At 41.3% G+C, this 21700-nt stretch overlaps 1 protein-coding gene across 2 annotated transcripts in view; it reads left to right on the plus strand.

Moving 5' to 3' along the window:
* pola1 (polymerase (DNA directed), alpha 1) overlaps positions 1-21700 on the plus strand; it is a 113402-nt gene that overhangs the window by 88834 nt on the left and 2868 nt on the right. For both annotated transcript variants that reach the window (XM_088322554.1, XM_088322553.1), the window contains exon 36: positions 4660-4756. In XM_088322554.1, coding sequence (XP_088178680.1) covers positions 4660-4756 — 97 coding nt within the window. The remainder of the gene's footprint in view (positions 1-4659; positions 4757-21700) is intronic.

Raw genomic sequence — 21700 nt, forward strand, 5'->3', positions numbered from 1 at the left:
TGCCGCCGCAGTAAAAACCGAAATTACAATTACGCCGGTCGTCGATTGGCAGGTATAATGGGCGCGCGCTCGCTCCATTGGTGACACACAGGAATTGTCGGGGGGATCCTTTCCTCCCGGCGGTAATAATAAAGCACTCGGCGCACACCTGACGTCGGCGTGGGGTCGAGTCTTAGCGCGCCCTTTCCAGCGTAGCGGGGAAACCACGATCCAATAACTGCAATTAAACATGCCGTATAATGGCTAATCAAATTGACAGCCTCGGCTGTTCCCGTCCTCGCCTCACAATGGCTTATCACAACAAACTATTATGAGGGAGGGTCGCTCAGGCTGATCCCTTCTTTTCATTCTCTTTGCATCTGTTTCACTCTCCTCGCTATCATTACCCTGTTTCGTTCTTGACTCTCCTCTTCTGTTTGCACCGCTTAGCATTGCTCATCGCCTCCCACCCCCCGTTAATAGCGCAAAGATTTGGATGGGGGGTATGATGGATTGTGAAGGACGTGATTTTGATTTCAAAAATGAAAATTTGACAGGTAATCGCTAGGGACCTTTCTTTTTCCAGAAATAGCATATTTTTTCTGAAGCTGTCAGGTTTTCGATGTAAATCTCTTGATTTTCTGTCTCAAGGTAATTAGCTTGTTTTTATATTACTAAATATAAAAACAATGTTTCTCATACAAACACACACATAAAGTAACGTTTCAACAATGAGTGTAATTATATCTCTTGTACTTTTATCAATCTTGTATTCTTTTATTTTGAAATCGTTTTCTTGTCTGCACTGATTCCTCTGTCGTTAATAAACTCTCCCTCTCTCTGTTCGGGACCTCAGCCAAGAAGGAACGTGAGTTCTTTGCTCCCACCATCATGTAGAATTAAACTATATACATGTATTTTATTTGGGGAAATATGGCCACAAAATAGTCATAATAATGATTGACTTTAACATTAGCCACAAGGTCTTTTGGCAACTCGTGTTGCAGCAAACTTAGTCTGGGCAGTTTACTGACCGTAGCTGATAAGACTAGCGTGACTAACATAAATGCTAAGAGGTCATGCTAGCCGCAAATATATTAGCATTATTGATCTATCTATCTATCTAACTTGGTCATATCCCTCAAGAGTGGTTAACGACAGCAAGACAAACACATACAATAATAAAGAAAATAAAAGGGAAAAAATAGCAAAAAACACACAAAGATTTTTGGACCATGGCCAACCCAAATGCCCAAAATTCCAAACAAGTTAGGCACCTCGGCACCCAAGTTGGTCATGCTTTCGTCCCTCCAGATGAAACGGGACACAAGAAAGCGGCCATGTCACTCGGGTCAAGGTGACACAACACACTCTTTTGTTCAACAGCAGGGCCCGACAGCTTTTACTGGTTTACCCCTGCCGCATCATACGGGTGCCCTGCCCATCCCTTAGAACGCGCCCAAACATCCCACTATTCTTTTACAACATATCTCCACTAGAGGTAAGATCGGGCCCAAAAAAAGCACCCGAGCCCGACGCAGGCCCGAGGGGTATTAAACCCGACCCGGACCGAGCCCGACTAATTAACTGGATTTGCTGGCCCGGCCCGAGGGGGCCCGAAATTACATATTTTATTTATAAAGAGGGGTGATTTATGATAACAAATTAAACTCTGCCTTTTGTTACAACATCTAGGCCTAAGTTAAATAAAACTGTATAAACATTTACATCTTTTATATTTCTGTGTCTGCACTGCAGATGTTACATTAAGCGACAATCTGTCATTGACGGTTTTTTTTTTTTTGAGGTAGCGAAAACATTTAAGGGCGTCCGTCATTTTGACGACTTGATCATTGGGCCATAATCCACAGCAGCAGTAGTAGTACGTCCTTAAGATTTTAGCGCGGCACTATCATTGAGGGGGTGTTGACGTGTTGTGCCCTTTTCCGACTCCTATGCAAATCCCCCCCCCCCTGATCGTATTCTATATAAAACGCTTATTAAAACAATAAAGCGAGCTAATTATAATAATTGGGAGATCCTAGTCTATATAACGCGTTTATTTAAACAATAAAGCGTGATTTTATTCTGCAAATTGCGTTTTTTAACGCGGATGAAAATGTCACCAACGTCAATGTACACTTCCGACAAAAGCGATCGTATTCTATATAAAACGCTTATTAAAACTCTTACCAGAGTGCGTTTTCCTCGTCAGTTCTCCTCTCTTGAGTTTATCCTTAACTTATTGTTGGTCCGACTCCATATCGGGGATACCAGGCCAAAATCACGCGAATTTGCGGAGGGGAAGATTATTAAGAGGACAGCATTCACGTCACGTCACGTGCACAGAGCATGCTCTGGCTCCGTTAAAAGCAATTACAGCTCCTTCTCCGTTTTATCCAAATTATTTATTTTATAACAAGTATTCCTTGGTCTAGTATCCATACATAGTTTAAGTATATATTTTTAATGAACATATATTTATAAATATTAATTAATTTAAAAAAAAAAAAAAAAAAAAGCAGGACCGAACCCGACCCGACCCGACCGTATGACTGACATTTCAGGCCCGACCCGGCCCGAAATTGCCTCGGGTTCGGGCTCGGGCCATGAATCTTAGCTCTAATCTCCACTCATTTCTATCACCGACAATAGCTCTAGCTTTCTCTATTATTGATGCATTATTGATGCTAGCTGTAATTGATTTCTGTTATCCTCCGTAGGCGCGGCTCTGCATTGTTTGTTGACGGCCACCCCAAGTTTATAGCATTCAAGATAATGGTTGTGTGATATGACAATATTGGATTGTAAAGGACATGAAATTCATGAGTAAAAAATCAATTTCTCTTTCCGGCATAGGATATTTTCTCTAAAATGTCCCCTCGCATTAGCAACTACCGGCGCCTTTAGCTGCATTGGCCAACAGCATTGTTTTGGGTGCTCGTGTCGCTTTAGCAGAAAACTTATTATAAGACTTCTAACAGGTTATTTTAGCATCAAAGATGGTACTAGTATTAAAGTAACTATGTTTGATGCTAGCCTTTATTGTTTCCTGTCATTCTCTTTTGGCACATTGCTGCATTGCTCATCACCCAACCAAAGTTAATAGCGCTAAAGATAACTGGTGTGTGGTTTGTCAATATGATATTGTGTAGGACATGATTTCAGAAAAACTTGAAAAAATCGATAAATCCTCGCTTTTGCCCATTCCTTTTTTGGAAAGAGCATTTGTTTTCTCTAAAACGCCCCCTGGACGCATTAGCGACTAGCATGTCTTTGACAGCATTTGCCCAAAGCGTTGTTTTGGCGGCTCGTATGGCTTTAGCAGCAAAACCAGCCTCAGCTGTTTGCTGTTTACCGCTTACGCTAGTGTTGAGAACGCTAGCCGAACTTTGGTGCCGACAGTTGTTTCTAGCATTGAGGATGTTACGACTAATGTTAGCATTATTGATGCTAGCCGTTATTGCTTCCTGTCAGCCTCTTTAGGGGCAGTTCTCCATTGCTCATCATCCATAAAGCATTTAGGGTGTTTGAAGGCATTTTGGAATACTGAAAAATCGATAGATCCTCAATATTGACCATTCTTTTCTGGAAAGAGCACATTTTCTTTAAAAACACCCTTTGGCTGCATTAGCAACGAGCAGGCATTTGGCGGCATTGGCCACAAGCGTTGTTTTAGCGTATCATATCGCTTTAGCAGCAAACCGAGCCTCGGCCTTTTGCCATTACCGCTAACGCCAGTGTTGAGCGCTAGCAGATAAAGCTAGTTTGACTGAAAAGAGTGCTCACAGGTCATGCTAGTGTTGAGGATGTTGCTACTAATGTTAGCATTATTGGTGCTAGCCGTTATTGCTTCCTGTAGGTGTGGCTCTGCATTGGTCGTTTTTTCACCCACCCCATGTTTACAGAAGTAATGATAAGGGGTGTGTGACAATACTAGATTTTAAAATTGATTGCAGAAAAACTAATAAAATAAATAGATCTTCGCTAGCACCCAAGTCTTTTATGAAAAGAGCTAATTTTCTCTGAAACGCCGCTTATCAGGCCTTTAAGCAACATTTAACACGAGCGTTGTTTTGGCGGCTTGTCTCGATTTAGCAGCAAACCTAGCCTCTCCCGTTCACCACTAACGCTAGTGTTGAGGATGCTAGCCAACAAGATTGGCATGACTGACGAGTGCTAAAAGGTTTTGTTAGCATTGAAGATGTTACCACTACTATTAGCATCATGTATGCTAGCTGATGTTGCTTCCCGTCATCCACTGTAGGCACGGCTCTGCATTACCCACCCCAAGTTATTGGCGCTGAAAAGATAAAGGGTGCATGATATGAAAATATTAGATTATGAAAGACAACATCTTGGATTTCTATCAATAATAAAACTAATGGATTGACTCAAGGAAGCTTAAGTTTGCATTCACTGTCAGGGCTGTGAGCCCTATTAGCAACTAGCAGTTATTTGTAGACATTTACATATAGCTAAACCTGCTAGTGGTACAATATGTGGCAGACGGTAGCCATTTTGTTTATTCCTGTTTCACTCTACTATGTTAATTGAAGATTAAAATAAAGTTGCTTCTTTTGCTCACTTTTCACACAGGAACAAAATGTTTCCAGAGTTTCTTCCACTTTAGCATCTTTGATTTTTTTTTTAATTTGATTTTTTTCTGTATTTTGACAGTATTCGGAGAAGGCACTGTACAACCAGATCTGCTTCTACAGGTTCATCTTCGACTGGGATCATGCAGTCACCAAACTACTACAGGGAGAAGAGAAAAGTAAGTGGATCCACACTCATTACTAATTACAGTACGGATCAGTAAAAAAAAAGTAACCTAAAGACAATTTGGATAAGTTTACCTATTATCTGCATGCACATAAAAAGCCAACGCCCTAATTTTGATTTTAGTTCAATATCCATTCGGGTAATTTTGAATCCCATTAACACAAGATGTGAGGCCAGCTCCAAAACAGACAGCAATTGTAGTGAACAGCGATTGCATACAGCTTATTTTTGCTTAGAGGTAGGTGATTATGGCATTTGTTTGTGTTGTTTGCTGCGTGTGTCACATTTGGTATAATTTTGTCTAGCTAGCTCCCCATTTCAGGTTACGAAGTATCTGAACAGGAAAATATTGCCACTCGTTACGAATTAAAAAATACACCACTCCCAAAGTTTGTTGAACGTAAACAAACTGGCTATCACTTAAAAAATTCCTGACAACCCAGTGCGCATGCGTGATCCCAGCATGCTCATCGTGTCATTGTCACAGTTCAGAGACGACAAAGAGAAGGGTTTCGGGCAAGATATCGGGGAGGAGGACGCAGCCATCATTCAATCAGCCCAAATAAAGACATTTTAGAAAAATTCCACGAATTTGTGGAAAGTAATCCCCCGGAAAAAGTCGGGCTATCGTTATGTCTGCTGTTGTTCCTTGTGTTCCTCCGATGACATCACAGCTCAGGATAACAAGTCATGCTGTCTTTAAAATTTATTATTTCTGGTATTTACCAATGAAATATATATTGATTTCATGCAAAAAACACATACCGTAAATTCCGGACTATAAGCCGCTACTTTTTTCCCAAACGCGATTGTCAAAGTGTGTTGCTAGCGTGTTTTTGAATAAGGGCGCGTGGGACGACGTCTATATGACAAAGTCTCTTTCCCATACTGGGGTAAGCGACTTTGACGTCAGTTATAGGGAGGAAGATGCGGACGTTTTACCGTGATTTCTACAAGTACCGTATATTTTTTTTAACAGACCCGTTTACTGTGTTGCGAGCGTGTTCCTAGTAGCGTTTTGCTACCCTTCACAGGCACGGTTTGGGATGAAAGTTATAATATTATTATTAAAGCTTTGAAAACTCGGTGTACCGTCTTTCTTTGTAAATATGTGTAACCATGTATAATATGTATTTGCACCTGTATATTTTTGTAATGTATTCATTTGAGACACTTATTCTGATATGTTTTCCACGGGCGAATCAAAAAAAAAGGGCGAAAAGAACGGGGGCTGATGGGAAGTGGAGTAAAGGTGAGACGTGTTTGTGGACGCAGCGGACAATAGTGGATATATATTTTTCCCACCCTTACCTTTGGAAATATACATTTTTTTTCCTTGGATTACTTTCAACGGGACCTGGACTCTGCAGGTCTGCATCAAACCTTAAGTACCGGTATCATTTTCCATTCATTTTGCTGGCTGTGGTTTTTGGACTGTGTACTTTATATTCAGTTACAATCGCGGGACTCAAAGTCGGGTTTGGGTTCATTTTAAGATTGTATTACATGTTTTAATGTTGGCGCATGCGGCTTGTGTAAGTACAAAAGCGGTTATCCTCTTCAAATGAGGTGGGTGCGGCTTATAATCAGGTGCGCTCTATAGTCTGGAATTTACGATACTATTTCTTCACGTTTTGCATGTTTACAAAATCGGGATTACATTTATAACGTAACGTAATATTTTATTCATATCGCCGTTAGCGACCAAACCGCACGACCGCTTTTCCCAATTGAAATCAAAGCAGCCAATGCGCGGTTTGAATTTGAATGCCCCCATCAATGTTTGCTCACAAATACTGTAAATGTAACGTGGCATTTACAATCAATGGCTCGGAGTAAACCTGTTACCCAGGCTACACTTAAAACATTCATCACTGCTGCCCCGTGCACACAGAGCGACACACACCAAAGTATTGGCATTGAACACGGGAGCGGGGAGGTAGGGGGGGGGTTAAGGACATTCATCTCCTCGAGTCAACAGCCCTAATTTAGGAGACGGATTCAATCACACACGCATGCAGAATGCAAAATGCTCCAATCACCGGGAGAACGGCGGAAAGGGCCCTCCATCGCACAATCTCCCCCCGATCCCGGCCCCCTCGCTCACTGTCCACCTTTCCCGCTCTCTCCCCGCATTCGCTCTCACTCTTAGACAGGCACTCGTTTCGCTGTGTTGATTGAAAACAGGTTTTAGATTTGGAGAAATGATAGGGGAAGTAATGGGCGCGCTGGAGAAAGGATAGCCCTTCTATCGTAATGGGACATGGAGCGTATATTCCGACACGCGCGCTCACACCCCGGACCGGAACGGACGCCACTCCAGTCCGTGGGTGCGCTCGGTAGGCGGATGCCAAAAGGCCTCTTTAGCCATAGTTCTGCCTGATTGATGTCACTTGATTAGAAAGGGTCGCTCCGGCGAGCGGTTTATTTATTTGATTAAATATTTATATATGTATGCTCGGATGGCGGGGGCTGCGCGGCGACGACGGAGTGAGATAGCAGAGGTGAATTTAAGTCGTAATCAGCAGATGACCACTCAGATGATGGAAGGCGCTAAAATAAAAGGGATTGGAGCAGCGCCGGGCTACTAACGTGATTATGGCCCCCCACTCCTGCTTTCTTATTATATTTCCGTCCAAGGCGAGATGCGAGCAATCATGGCCAATCACTTCTTGACTCGCGCGGCGTTATTTCACCCCGCTTCCCGGGCCACTCGCTGCGCCTTTTTGTTCGGCCTCGTTTCGTACCTCCCTTCGATACATAATGCGACGCGTTTTACAGTTGAGGAGTGGGTGTCGATTGAGAAGGCGAGTACGTTTTCGGAGAAGCTTATTTCGGGGTCAACGGAGGTAGCCCTGAGAATTCCGCCCGGGTCTTTGTAGTGAACGGTGTGATTTTCAAGGAGTTGATCATTTGAAAAAAAGTTAGTTGGGGTGCACTGTTTGAGGTGTTCTTAAAAAAGTTGAAATGTAATACAGTAATCCCTCGGTTATCGCGGTTAATGGGGACCCAGACCACCCGCAAAAAGTGAAAATCCGCGAAGTAGCGACGCCCCCTTCAAAATGCTTTAATTTTTTAATTTTTGTTTTAATTATTGTATTTTACTATTATTATTTAGACCCGCGAAGCTCTGAACCCGCGAACGTGGAACCGCTAAGTAGCGAGGTCCCACTGTATTTTCTCAGTTAAGCATTTGTTAACAATGCCCAACTGAGGTCAATGAGCCGTTGAAACTATTATTTCATGTTTCTTTTTCTTTCAAAATCCCGATAGTGAGAACCACCAGGAAAAGTATGTGTGTGTCTGTGTGTGGAGTCAAACTTCGGAACAATTTACAAGACGGGATCAAACCATGTCCAACTATTCAAGTGGTCTAATATAAATACATATAAACAGTACTGGCAGAATTCAGAGATGAAGAAAATGGGGTATGAGTGATACTCGAGATTGGAAATACTGTGTTTACAACTATAGTTAACTTTGTTGTTATTGTTACTATTATTATATCATAACTGTTATTATTGCTATTGTTGTTATTATCATTAGTGTCACAATGATATTTTGTGATTAGTAGCATTATAATGTTAATAGATGGGTACTACGATGATTAGTGTATAAAATATGTGACTATTATTATAATTATTGACATCTGACCTATGTAGTATGTCTATCTGTGAGATTTTGTTTTATTTAGACACAAAAAAGGAGCTCTCTGTAAAATGTAATTAATAGGGAAGATGAAGGGGTAGGGAAAATAAGCGTCTGCTTCTTGCTACCCCTTTTCGAACATGTTATGTTAACATTATTTTTGTTGTTGAGTCATTGTTTTTGTCCTGTTTTTATTTTATAATGGAAATGGTTTTCATTCATTCATTTATTCATTCATTTCTTTTAGCAAGCTGTTCGGGTCAAAACAAATTAGGTACAAGGAATGGGGGCCGGAGGGGGTGTTGGAGAGTGACGTCATTACCTCTGCGTTTATCTTTCTTTGTTAGTGTAGCCTGAAAATGTTGAATGTAAGATGGGGCAGCTTCAAATACAGTCCAAACGCCAACCCAAATCCCCAAAAAGATTAAAAAACAAAACATTCGAGGGTGTTTGAGCTGACAGGCTACACTAATAATACAATCCAGGGGATGTCAGCCTCGATTAAAAACGTTCCAAATTCCGTCATGATAAACACTAAACAGTGTCCCACATCAATTAGTACCAATAATAAGCTTTCTGTCACGTTTTGTGTCCCATATCTTGCGTCTGTTACATTTTTCGACAGTTGTTTAATATTTTGCAGCATTAATTTATTAAAACCATTGGAAATAATTGGATTATAGACATCATTCGTTGCAAAAAAACGAGAGAGCTATATTTCTGCTAATTTTTGGTTATATAATATCCAACTAACAACGTTTTGGTCTTTTAAATATTTTTCAATTTGGATCCATAACAAAGGGTGGGCAAATCTTTGGAATTACGGTGCTGGAAAGGGTAAAAAATTGGACAGAAGGCCTAGTTGGAAAATGATTTAGTTTATTTTTTGTGTCCATCAATACAGTTTTGAATGAGATACTTGGGTGATACATATAAGGGAAAAAGAATTGAGGCCTAGCTGTATTTTCACCTTTTTTTTTTTTGCACATTCCAGGTAGGCAGAAATAATAAATGGCAAAAACGAGATATGCTTTTAGGAATAATCATGCGGACCATTAAATAAAATATGTTTTGAAATACTCAGATTTAAAGCAAAGCAAAGCAAAGCAATTAATTGTGCCTTTTTTGAAAGTACAAAATTTATTAACAGATGCTGCTCTACTTGTGAACGGGATGATCGTTCGTGAATTGAATGTGTTCGTAAGCTATATTTTATGTTTAAGGTTTGTATAAGTATGTTTAAGGCTTGTATAAGTAACCTGTATTGTTTTGTACTTTCATAAAATATTATGCTCTATGAAGATAAATAAAGTTGAGTTTAACTTACTTTTGGGAGATGCACCTCAAGTGGTCCTCCTCTGTGGTAAAAAGTGGCCGAAAAAAAGCGATCCAACCATTTTCTTAACCGCACCAAGCTTTCTTATTCCACTTTCATTTAAAATGAAACGGCTCGTCTCTTCTTTACACTTAACTCCAACCATTTTAAATGGATGCCCGAGATATCAACCAATAAAAATGTTCTTTTATAGTTCTTAGCGCGCTGGAGATACAGTATAGAATGTTTACACACGAACTAGAAAGAGGAAGCGGATTTTCTTCTTCGCGTTGGATGCTGGGTGACCTCTCACAGCGCCACGCGGTGGAAAGAAGCACTACAGTACTCTCCTGTACCCGTAAAAAGGTGCACACAATACAAAATCGAACTTACAGCAATGTCCGGATATTTACCCTTTTTTGTTAGTCGAATGGTCATAAGTAGGGGAGCTTATGTATATACATTTGAAAACTCAAATGTGCTAAGGCTCGCTCAGAATTCTTTTCTAATCGAATTTAAAATATATCTTTATAAATCAGGGGGGAAAATACATGATGAAAAAAAGCACTTAAAGAAAAATAATGACAGTGGTACCAGTACCCTTTGTCGGTGGCTACATAAGAATTGTTGCTAATCTTGTTTAAAAAAATTGTGTATATGCTTCCTCAAAATATTTTTTAACACAACCACGGTGGTTTTTGTGGCCCAAATTATACATCAAAACCCATTCAAAGTTACACCTCCCATTTTTCTCTTTGCTTTTAGTTTGAGAATCACAGTAGAGGGTATCGATGACTCTCTCTGGAATAAGGAACTGACAGTGATTTTAGGTTTAAGATATATGATGGTAAAACAATTGTTATTGCTTCCGAAAACACACATATAAACATCTTCATGCTGATAGAAAGTGTAGGTTTAAGGTGTTATCCTCCCGTCCCGTGGCCTTAATACCACATATTAATGCATTACGCACCCAGGGGCCACATTGCTGAGATTACAGGTATGAGACATACAATTCTGTGTGCGGTGTGTATTATGTTTTTTTGTTGTAAATGTGTGCTTGTACCGTCCGTTTTCTCATCTCATACTTAATATGACCGATAACGGATTGTGTTGTTAGTCCCCCAGCCTGTTTTAAAGGTTGCTGGTCTAGACCCAGGTTAAAGTTTAATTAAGTAGACACTATAAAAAAAGGAGAGATGAATTTGGAGCTTGCAAGGAGAACGAGAGGACTGTACAGAACCACTCAAATACAGCAGCCAGTAAAAAAATAGATGTATATCTCATCTCATCAGCTGCACCGCTTATCCTCAGTAGGGTCGCGGAGGTGCTGGAGCCCATCCTAGCAATCATCGGGCAGTGGGCAGGGGACACCCTGAACTGGTTGCCAGCCAATCGCAGGGCACACAGGGACAGACAACTCGCCCGCTCATTCACACCTAGGGACAATTTGGACCGGCCAATTCACCTGAAATGCATGTTTTTTGGAACGTGGGAGGAAACCGGAGTGCCCGGAGGAAACCCACGCAAGCACGGGGAGAACACACAAACTCCACACAGAAAGTCCGGTAGCTGGATTTGAACCCACACAGGAGGTTCCTAAGACCTTAGAACTGTGCCGCACACAAGCTAACCACTGTTCCGCCGTGCTGCCCCATATATATATATATATATATATATATATATATATATATATATATATATATAATATTCACGGAGATCGTATACCTGTTTAAATTTATTATTGCTTCATGAGGAGGATTTGCATCATCATAATCATTAATAAGGGAAGCAATTGATAGGTAAGCACACACTGTACATTTAAAATGAAAGTAGTAGTCTGCATTTATACAGCGCTTTTCAGGTCACTGAAGACATCCCAAAGCTCTTTACAATGTGCTTTACACTTACCCACTCTCACACACACACAAACACACACAGGAAGTCAAAGACTGTTTAAAACAGGGATGTGAAACTCTGGGTCAGTAAAAGAATGTTAAATCTAAATGTTTTGTTTTTCAGTATTATGATTTACAATTAAGCCTCTATTAGTAACCTTACATATTATAATCAGGGATGACAATGTTCATTTTTCTAAACAAAAAACTTATACATACCTACCAATACTACCCCTTTACCTGTTAGACTTTCCCTTTTTGGGATTGTAACCTTAAATGAACGTTCACCAAAATATTTTTCAGCACAATGTTTTTGCCCATAGTAGTTTGCATGTGCAAACTGAAACTAGATGTTGCTAGCAATAAGCAGTCATGAGCAGTGAGTGGTGTCGAGTGGTAGCCTCTGGGATTGCTCTTCGACTGGATTTTCTTTCGTATAGTGTTAGGAATTTATATATATTAAGAATGTACCGTTTACCAAATTGTTCGGATTAGTTATTAGACTCCATTAACCAAACACAACCTTCGTTCACTTAGCGATGCGTCCTCGTTTCTTAATGGGAAAATATGGACGAGAGACCGGCATTTCCACACGAAGGGCAGATTTAATTTCATAAACAATTTAGCTAAGTGAACTCCATCGAATTAGCCAAATTTAGTGTCGCTTGAGTCTCCGTCAAGCCTCTCTCGATCTTCCCTCTCGATCTGGTGCGCCGGCTCCTCCCATGGGCGCGCCAGGAAAGCTTCCACGTGGGCTCCACCATCCCGCAGAAGAGCATCCCGATGTCTGAAAAAACTCAAAACCACACCAAGCATTTATCAAAACAATGCCTGACGTCCTTCGTCAGAGCCCAGTTATCAAAATCCCCCAGCCAAAACATTCCGAATTTGGATCAGCGTGACCTGTCATTGAAATTCAGCCTTACCCGGTGAAAATCTCCATTGCACTCGATAAATGTAGCTTGTATTCAATCGTATAAAATCCTTTACAGTAAAATGTACAAAATCCTTCAATAGCGAGCAAACTTTTTGATCCCTAAAAAAAAAACCCGTGTCCCGAAATTCTCTCGTTTTGAAGTGCTCATATAAAGAGATACTACTGTAATGTCCATTTTCATTTTGGGGGGCGATTTTCATCCATGCCCGCATTCAAATGGGCCTGTATTTGTTTGCATGTACACTCCCCGAGCACAATAGACGGCGTTGAAGTAGGCGGCATTGAGAGCAAAGTGCGTCATATCTACATGTGCGCGACGTTTTTCCGCCTGATTGCCGCAGTTGAGTAAAACACGGAGGTAATTTCATCCGCGGCGGGAGAGCTCCTAATAGACGACGGGAACGCAGCGCCCGTCGGAGCTCCGATCGTTTCCCCGTCACTTCACGTCTTTGCATCCCTGACTTTTCCCCCCTCCCCTCCACGTCTCGGGCCGCGTGATTGCGCGTAATGCCATTCTGACGCACCGATAAAACGAAATAGTCTTGGAGCCGCGCTCTACTAATGGTGGCCGGCTCCCGCTTTTTCCCGTCCGCCCCCTTTCCGCGGCCAAATCCGCGGGCGCGATTGTCAAATCAATTATTCATTCTGCGCAATTACACTCACGCAAAGAAGTTTCCCTCGTGCGCCGAGTGGTGATTAAATTAACTGCCGTTCCAGCTGCCCGCCGCCACCGGCCTAATAGAATATGCATGGAGGCGGCCGGCGCGATGGCCGATCTCCATTAACTTCATCGTGCTCACTTAATTACAGGCTTGTTATTGTATTTACACCTAGTTAGAGATTGTGGAGCCCCGATGCGCTCGTGCCCGGTGCTGCCAGTGTCGTTAGCTGTGTGGCGGCCCCTTTGTCAGAGCCAAGATAGCCCCCTACTATGCTCCCTTTATCATGTTGGGATCTGTGTGTGTGCATATTCGGAAGGATAGTTCAGTAGAGCTGCTACGATTGGTTGTTGACAAAAATCGATAATAGAAATCGGCGACTATTGTTAGAATAGAATAGAATATACCTTTATTGTCATTGTTACAAAAATGGGTTAACATATTGTGACAACGAAATTGGGCATGACACTCCAGTTTCACACAATCACAGTGAGGTAAAAAAGCCAAGAAGATGCATCTCTTCATGGTTGTAATCTCTGCAGAAAGTCACGTTCAGTGAAGGAAATGAGTACCGTATTTTCCGCACTATAGGGCGCACCCCCAAAAAATAGTTTTTGGTCCTATATCTTCCATACATAAGGCGCACCAGATTATAAGGCGCTACAATGGGATGTAGCTACGTAGCTTTCAAGCTAAAAGCAAACGAGCAGTCCAATAAAGAAGGAAACAGGGCTCCTGCACGTAAACTTCACTCTGCAAGCGTATTGCTAGCGTAATCTTGAATAAGGGAGCGTGGGACGACGTCTACATAACAAAGTGTCTTTCCCATATTGGGGAAGACGACTTTGATGTCGTCGGCTTTAAGGAGGAAGATGGGGACGGTTTGCCGTGGCTTCTACAAGTACGGTATGTTTATTTTAACAGACTCGTTTGCTGTGTTGCGAGCGTGTTTCTAGTAGCGTTTTGCTACCCTTCACAGACACGGTTTGGGATGAAAGTTATATTATTCTATTTAAAGCTTTGAAAACTCTCTCGGTGTACCGTCTTTCTTTGTGAATATGTGTAACTGATGTATAATATGTATTTGTACCTGTATATTTTTGTAATGTATTTATTTGAGACACTTATTCTGATATGTTTTGCGAATTAAAAAAGAGGGGCGTAGCAAACGCGGGCTGGCGGGAAGTGGGGTAAAGGTGAGTGAGACCTGTTGTCGCGACGGACATTAGTGGATATATATTTTTCCCACCCTTACCTTTGGAAACATAGACTTTTTTTTCCTTGGATTAGTTTCAACAGGCACCTGAACTCTGCAGGTCTGCTTCCAACCATAAGTACCGTTATCATTTTCTGTCAATTTTGCCGCCTGTGGTTTGGGGACTGTGTACTTTATATTCAGTTACAATCGCGGAGATCAAAGCCGGCTTTGGGCCAATTTTGCGATTGTATCACATGTTTTAAAGCGCATGCGGCTTATATACAGGTGCGGCTTGTGGAAGTACAAAATCGGGTTTCCCCTTAAAATGTGGTGGGTCCGGCTAATAATCAGGTGCGCTCTATTGTCCGGAATTTACGGTACTAGTTATTTGTTGCACTGCACAATATAGTGATACCTAGTGATCAAATGTTAATTCTGTATTCATAAATAGCATTTTTAATTGTCACCGCCATGTATCTCAAAACCACATTTCATCTGCTGCACTTCCCTTTTCGTTTCAATATCCAAACAGTTGCAGTGATTCAGCTTGTCTCTCTTAACCAATCCCTGGCGAGGATATTCTTACTCCACAATTCAATTCTAAATCCTGCTCACTCCAATTGTGTCGATAAATGCCAGGGGGAGTATTTATGGAAATTTTATCAGAACTTCCCAATCTTATCTCCTTACTGCAGGTTATTGGCGTGCACCTCCCCAATGCTCACTATCCTATTTTTGCTCTTCTTTTAAATGCTTTATCTGTTCTGTGATTGAGGCGAGGGGAGGAAGAGCGGCGGCAGTGGTGGGGGAAGAAGGGTGATTTTCTACCTTTTTAGAAATGATGACATGATTGCTTTCGCTTGATCATGCATCAGAGAAACCCCCCCCCCCCCCCCCCCTTTCTATTACCCAGATAAATGCACTCGTTTTTGTCTTCCTGCCCAACCGCGACCCGGTTAGCATGAGTATGCTCTCGTGATACCCGCCGATGCCATTGAAGTCAACCACATGTCGCGCGGATGCGTTTTTGTGTATCTAACCTTTGTTCTCACGGCTACTCGCTAGGTTTCTATTTAGACAGCACCCGCTAATGTGTCAGGAAGGAAGGACAAGACAGGAGATACGGCCATATGGGCAAATTGAACGCGCGTGTTTACTTTGCATCGTCTCGCAATGCATTACCTCCTTAAGGGTCCCATATTTACAATAGCTTTTTGTGTTAATGTGTTTAATCAACACTCTAGGTAACCCACTATCGCATTGGGGGGGTGAACAAGTTGTGAAAGCGTTCTTAAATATTGGCGAAGTATCCTGGTTACTAGAATTCTGTGGTAATTTTAGGGGGTGATTATGATGTCCGTGTCAATCGCTATAAAGCAGGCATTTCAAATTTAGTCTGGCTCTTGGGTCAGATCAGTAAAATAATGTCAATGCCAAATATTTACCTTTGTTTTTCAGTACTATGCTTTATCATTCAGCATACATTTGTAGTCTACCCTACAAATTCTAATCATAGACGAAAAGAGAACGTTTCTAATGTTAGGGATTAAAAAACGGAGAGAGCATAAAACCACTGCAAACCTACAAAGACCTGGCCGGCCCACTAAACTTTCTGCCCAAACAAGGCGAAAACTAATCAGAAAAGCAACCAAGAGGCCCACGATCCCTTTGATGACCTGTAGACATACACAGCTGAGGTGAGACAATCCGTGCATAAGACGGCTATTAGTCATACTCTGCATAAATCTGCCCGTTGTGAAAGAGTGGCAAGAAGAAAGCCCTTTCTGAAAGAATGCCATAAAAACGTGTTTGCAAGAAGCTACATGGGAGATAAAAATAAATATGTGGAACAAAGTGAGAATGGTGTTAGGAATTAAATATTAAAATTTATCGTTTACCAAATTGTTCGAATTAGTTATCTGACTACATTAACATCCACCCAACAATGCGCGCTTGTTTCTTGATGGAAAAGATGGAGAAGAAATGTTGACATTTTCACACGGGGGCAGATTTAATTTCTTTAAGTGAACTCCATCGAATATGGCCAAATTAGTTGAATTAGTGTCGCTCGAGTCTCTGTCAAGCCTTTTGTTCAAGTCCTCTCGCTTCTCTCCGCCCGCGTCTTTCCGCAAGATGGTGTGCCGGCTCCTCCCATGGGCGTGCCAGGGAAGCCCCACGTGGGCTCCACGGCTCCACCACCTCGCCACGATGTCTGGAAAAACTCAGAGCGTTTCTATCTCATCAGGGCCTTGTTCTCAAACATCGAGTCCTGTTATCAAAATTCCCTAGTCAAAATATTCTGCATTTGGAACGGCGTGAGCTGTCTTTGAACTATAGCCTACTCGGTGAAAATCTTCATTGCACTCAATAAATCTAACTTGTATTCAATCGTATAAAATCCTTTATAGTCAAATGTATAAAATCCTTCACAAAGCACAACACGTTTATTCCCGTACAATTGAAAACAATGGTTTTCATTTTTGTATTGAACGTATTGAGAATTTGTTTATCAAACATTTTTGACGTACTTGCTATTAAAGAGACCATGTAAAAGTTTTTTAGATTCTTAAACAGAAGAACAAAGCCTTTTAACAGACTCAAGCATTTGTGAACGAATGAAAGTACTGTATAAAGGTTCTTAATTTTTAATTTTATTTTTTCTAAACAAAAAACTATTGTATCGTCAAATAATAAGCAAGGAGACTGTTCACCCAATCAGATTGCAGAACACAATGCACAATGAAAATGTCAAGACCAGACCGCAGACCAGACCCACTTGCGTTGTGTTCCTTACAAGTTTTTATTGGAAGGAACAGAAAAGGCTGCGCCCACGATCTGGTGTTCGCTGGACGCGGGAAGCAAGTCGCTCTGGTACTCGGATTGTGCTCCGAACGTGGAAGTGGATCTTTCGTGGCAAGCGATGGCGGTGTCAGGGACGGGAAAAGTGGGTCGGTAACCGGGACAGGAGGGCAAAAACGTGGTCGGGGTTGGAAGCGAGTCATAAGCCAGAAAAAGAGAGAAGACGTAGTCGGGGACAAAAAGAGGTCGGAAGCCGGGACGGGAGATTAGAGGTGGTCAGGATCAAAAACTGGTCAAAGCCGGGGACAGACGGGAGCAAAAACGGGACAGGTGGGAGTCAGGGTCGAAAAAGGCTTGCCTAGTATACACAGAGATTCGCAGACGGACTGACAAAAGGGGACAGACAGGACTGGGTTCAAAACTGGGCACAGCTGAGTTACAGTAATCATGAGAGCAAATTTGTGAAGTAGCGAAACTGTGAAAAGTAAACCACATTTTAATGAGGGAAATCTTTACTTTTTAAAAAATATTTATACAATTAAATCTTTTATGCAAGCTCAAGTATTTCTTTAACAAAAGTACAGTACAAACCCTTTTTTTATTTTTGTTTTCACAAATGACTACTGTATCATTAATTAATAAAAAGCGGAAGACTGCCAATCAGAATGCAGAACACAATGGCACAATGCAAATCCGTGTAGTAGCGAAACTGTAAAGAGTAAACTAGAGAGCGACTACTGTGCAATGATAGTGAAATTCCTCCCATATATTTATATAAAATACATGTTTCAAATGTGGTTAGGCTAAATGTGGCCTGCCGCGTCATTTTATGTGGACAGCAAGAGTTCAAAATGTCTGAGTGTCTCAAAATAAATAGGTTGAAAGACTGTTTGATTCTATTGTAATCAAAACCTCAAACTGCTCACTCCAGTGCTTGTTTTTACCGGTGTTTGCTCTGGACCCGGATGTTGATTTGAGCATGCGGAATAAGAAAATGTTTTCCTCTTTTAGTTTCTTATTTAGCATTTCTATCACAGCATATTTACTGCATCAATAGGACTTTCCTCTATATCAGGGGTCGTGAATTTTTTTTGACGCAAAGAAAAGCAGAATATTTTGTAATTTTTTATTTTGTTTTTTGGAGAGACACAACATACGTTTTAAGACAAAATGTAACAAAACATGCTCTCCAGACAAAAGATAATTCTTCGGGACATTTTATTTCCCTGTATGATGTTTGATAAGTTGATAAACGGGTTTCAAAACAAGGTGCGAGCAGTGTTTCCGGGTAAAAATGTCACAACATACTGCAAACAAGAAGGATAAGGATGTATTTAGGGAAGCGCGCTCTGTGTGCAGAGATCCGCTCACCACTGCTGCTCAACCAATCAATTTGCTCTGGATGCTTTGGGGTGTTTTTAGTTGGTTCTGTGGGTTTTCATCGATAAATTAACTCAACAGTAAACATGTTTTTGTTTAATGAGCTACTATATGCAGGATTCTATAGAGATGTACAACCAAAAAATAGTCTATTGGTGTAACATAGTGACTGTAAAGTGTAGCTGGGACTTTGCCCTAAATAGATATACTAAACCATTCACCCAATGCAATGATTTGGATTTGCATACCGTACAATCAAAACTATACAGAAAACTATTATCTCCGAGCGAGATGTACTCATGAAAATGGCCATACCTGGCTCGCGAGCCATACGTTCCCAACCAGTGCTATATGTGTTTTCCATGCTAAGATGAGTTTTACACCACTGCTGCGGACTTCGAATTTAAAGAAGAAAAATTAAAATATGCTGTCAGTTTGAAAAATTGAAGAAGAAGAAAATCATCGGGTCAAATTTAGAACCCGAATACTATCATCTTATAATAGTATTATATCTCTGCAGCCGTAAATTATACCACCCGGGTCTGCTAGTGAGCTATCGGCAGGTGTCATGTCACTTGATGCGCATTCTTAGCTTTTGCAGGATCTTCAGAAAGATTTCGCCGAATGGGGGTCGCGTCGCCGAGATAGCATCAATCAGCTCACAGCGTGACACTTCGACCTAACGTTTTCGTCGGACTCTCGTATCGATCCCGCGTTCCTCCGTCCCCGAGCCGCCATCGAGCGGTCCGTCCAATTGTGTTCATCTCGACCTTACAATTGATAGCATTACCGGGAGAGGGATGAATCTAGGATCTCCAATTCACCAGGTTGCGGTGTTTTCTGTTGGATCCAGTTTATGATCGAAGGGACATTGGGGTTTTATTTGGGGCTGTGGGAAAATTAAAGTCATACTTCTGCATACGAGCACTTCTAGACTGGAGAATTTCGATATACAGTGGAACCTCTGTTCTCAACCATAATCCGTTCCAGAACCCTGTTCGAAAACCAATTTGGTCGATCACCGAAAATCGTTTTTGCCATTAAAAGTAATGTAAAATCATTTTAATCCGTTCCAAATCCTTGAAGGCTTACCATGAACGTGAACATGAAGCTAACACAGGCTAATCGTACGTTCGCATGAACGTGTAAAAATAAAAAAATCAGGTCGTTTACACGTCATTTAGCACCGGGGTCTCCACAGCAAGTGGTGAGCGGTTAAAGGATAAAGAAAAGATTTATGAATAGGATTTCTTACCTTTGTGGTGGTCTGCAGAAGCCATGCTCTATTCCCTCGAAAGAAGGGAAACTCGCACATCTTCTTCATATTTTGCTATTATTTCTTTCTTAAATGCAATAGTTGTACGCACTACTCTTCTTTTTTCACCTGTAGCAACTTTGTTGCTTGCACCGCCCTTCTTCCGAGGCATAATTAGGGGTTAAAACACTCGGTTCACCGAAAGCAAAAAGAAGTGCGCGGTCACGTGACAACAGTTCTTCACGAGGGGTGGGGGCAATCTACACCCGTACGCCGCTCAGCATCGCCCCTAGCGTACCGGCGTTCGAACTCCGATTTTTTTTGAACGAAAAGCGAAGCAAGAATTTCTCAAAATTTTTGGTCGAGAACCAATTTGTTCGAACTGAGAGGCGTTCGAAAACCGAGGTTCCACTGTACACGATTTGTTTGGCACAAAAATCGGCATACAACCGAAAATCCAAGTTACGAGCATTCCCAGAGGCTACCACTAGAGACTGCTCACCACTAGCATAGGCTTACATATCTACTTTATATATATCAGTGTAGTTTGCCCACCCCTGATTAGTTTCTCCTTATAAAAAAAAAGACAAATGATTGGAGGAAAAAACAATATTGATTTGAGATTTAAATAATAAACAAAACAACCCTGCAGAAAAAAACTTTGGATAAAGTTTTGTTCAAAATACCTTAAGTCAAGTCATTTTATTTGCATAGCCCTTAATCACAAAGTGTCTCAAAGGGCTTCACAGACAATTTTCTTCCGACTATTATTACACCATCCCCTGATCTGGAACCAACATGAGGGCAAGGAAAAACTCAAAAAACCTTAACATGAGGAAAATGAAGAAACTTTGAGAAGGGGACCGACCGCACACGTGGTATCTTAAAGTAAAAGTGTTGCAAGTCCAGCTAAAATGGGAAGAAAAATTAAAAAATAAAATTGAGAAGAGGAAAAAATAAATGGACAGAAAATTGCGCAGTAAAATAATTGTATGTTCATATCGGGCGGCAGTAGCTCAGGAGGTAGAGCACTCGTCTTGGGATCAAGAGATCGCAGTTCGAATCCCAGCTCCTCCGCGTTACATGTCGAAGTGTCCTTGGGTAAGACACTGAACCCCTAATACCCCCATAAGCAGGTTAGCGCCTTACATGGCTGCACGGCCGCTATTGGGAAATGTGAAGCACACTGTAAAGCGCTTTGGGAAGTCATTGACTTGAAAAGCGCTATAGAAATGCAGATCATTTCATTTCACTTCATTTCATATCAACATGGTTTGTACAGGTGCTTGAAATCCTTGAAAACCCTTGAATTTTAACGTTGTGTTTTCAAGGATTGAAAAATACTTGAATTCTGGCTGAAATGTTTGAAATTAGTGCCATGTTTCACAACAAGTCTGCCAAAATATGACGCCGACACTGCTTTCTGGTGGCTCCGCTTTGCCATTGCATTCTTTGCTGATGATTAACGGCAGCTGGCAGTAGTTTGTATTGCAGTGTCCTATGAAGCGTCATCGGCCCCTCCAGGACGCGTCCAAGAGGACAGGTGCATGCTACACCTAAACAGGGCACTGTGAAATATGTATTAGTGCAAGTATTACGTATCAATTATGGACATTTATTATCTGGGAAAAACTTACTGCAACTAAAAATATAAGCTCAATAATACTGTCATTTTACCTAACACCTAAATGGTGAGTGTTTTGTCTCAAACATATTAGAATGTATTGTTCTGATCCCCAGATAGATTCATAATTTACTCAAGATTTAAGAATCATTTTCAAATCGCACTTATATTTGTGGATTTGCAAAGTACATGGTTTCCATTCCCAAATTGGCTTTGATGGTCC

The sequence above is a fragment of the Urocampus carinirostris genome, chromosome 18 (assembly GCF_059441175.1).
Source record: "Urocampus carinirostris isolate Australia breed hairy pipefish chromosome 18, RoL_Ucar_1.0, whole genome shotgun sequence".
NCBI lineage: Eukaryota > Metazoa > Chordata > Actinopteri > Syngnathiformes > Syngnathidae > Urocampus > Urocampus carinirostris.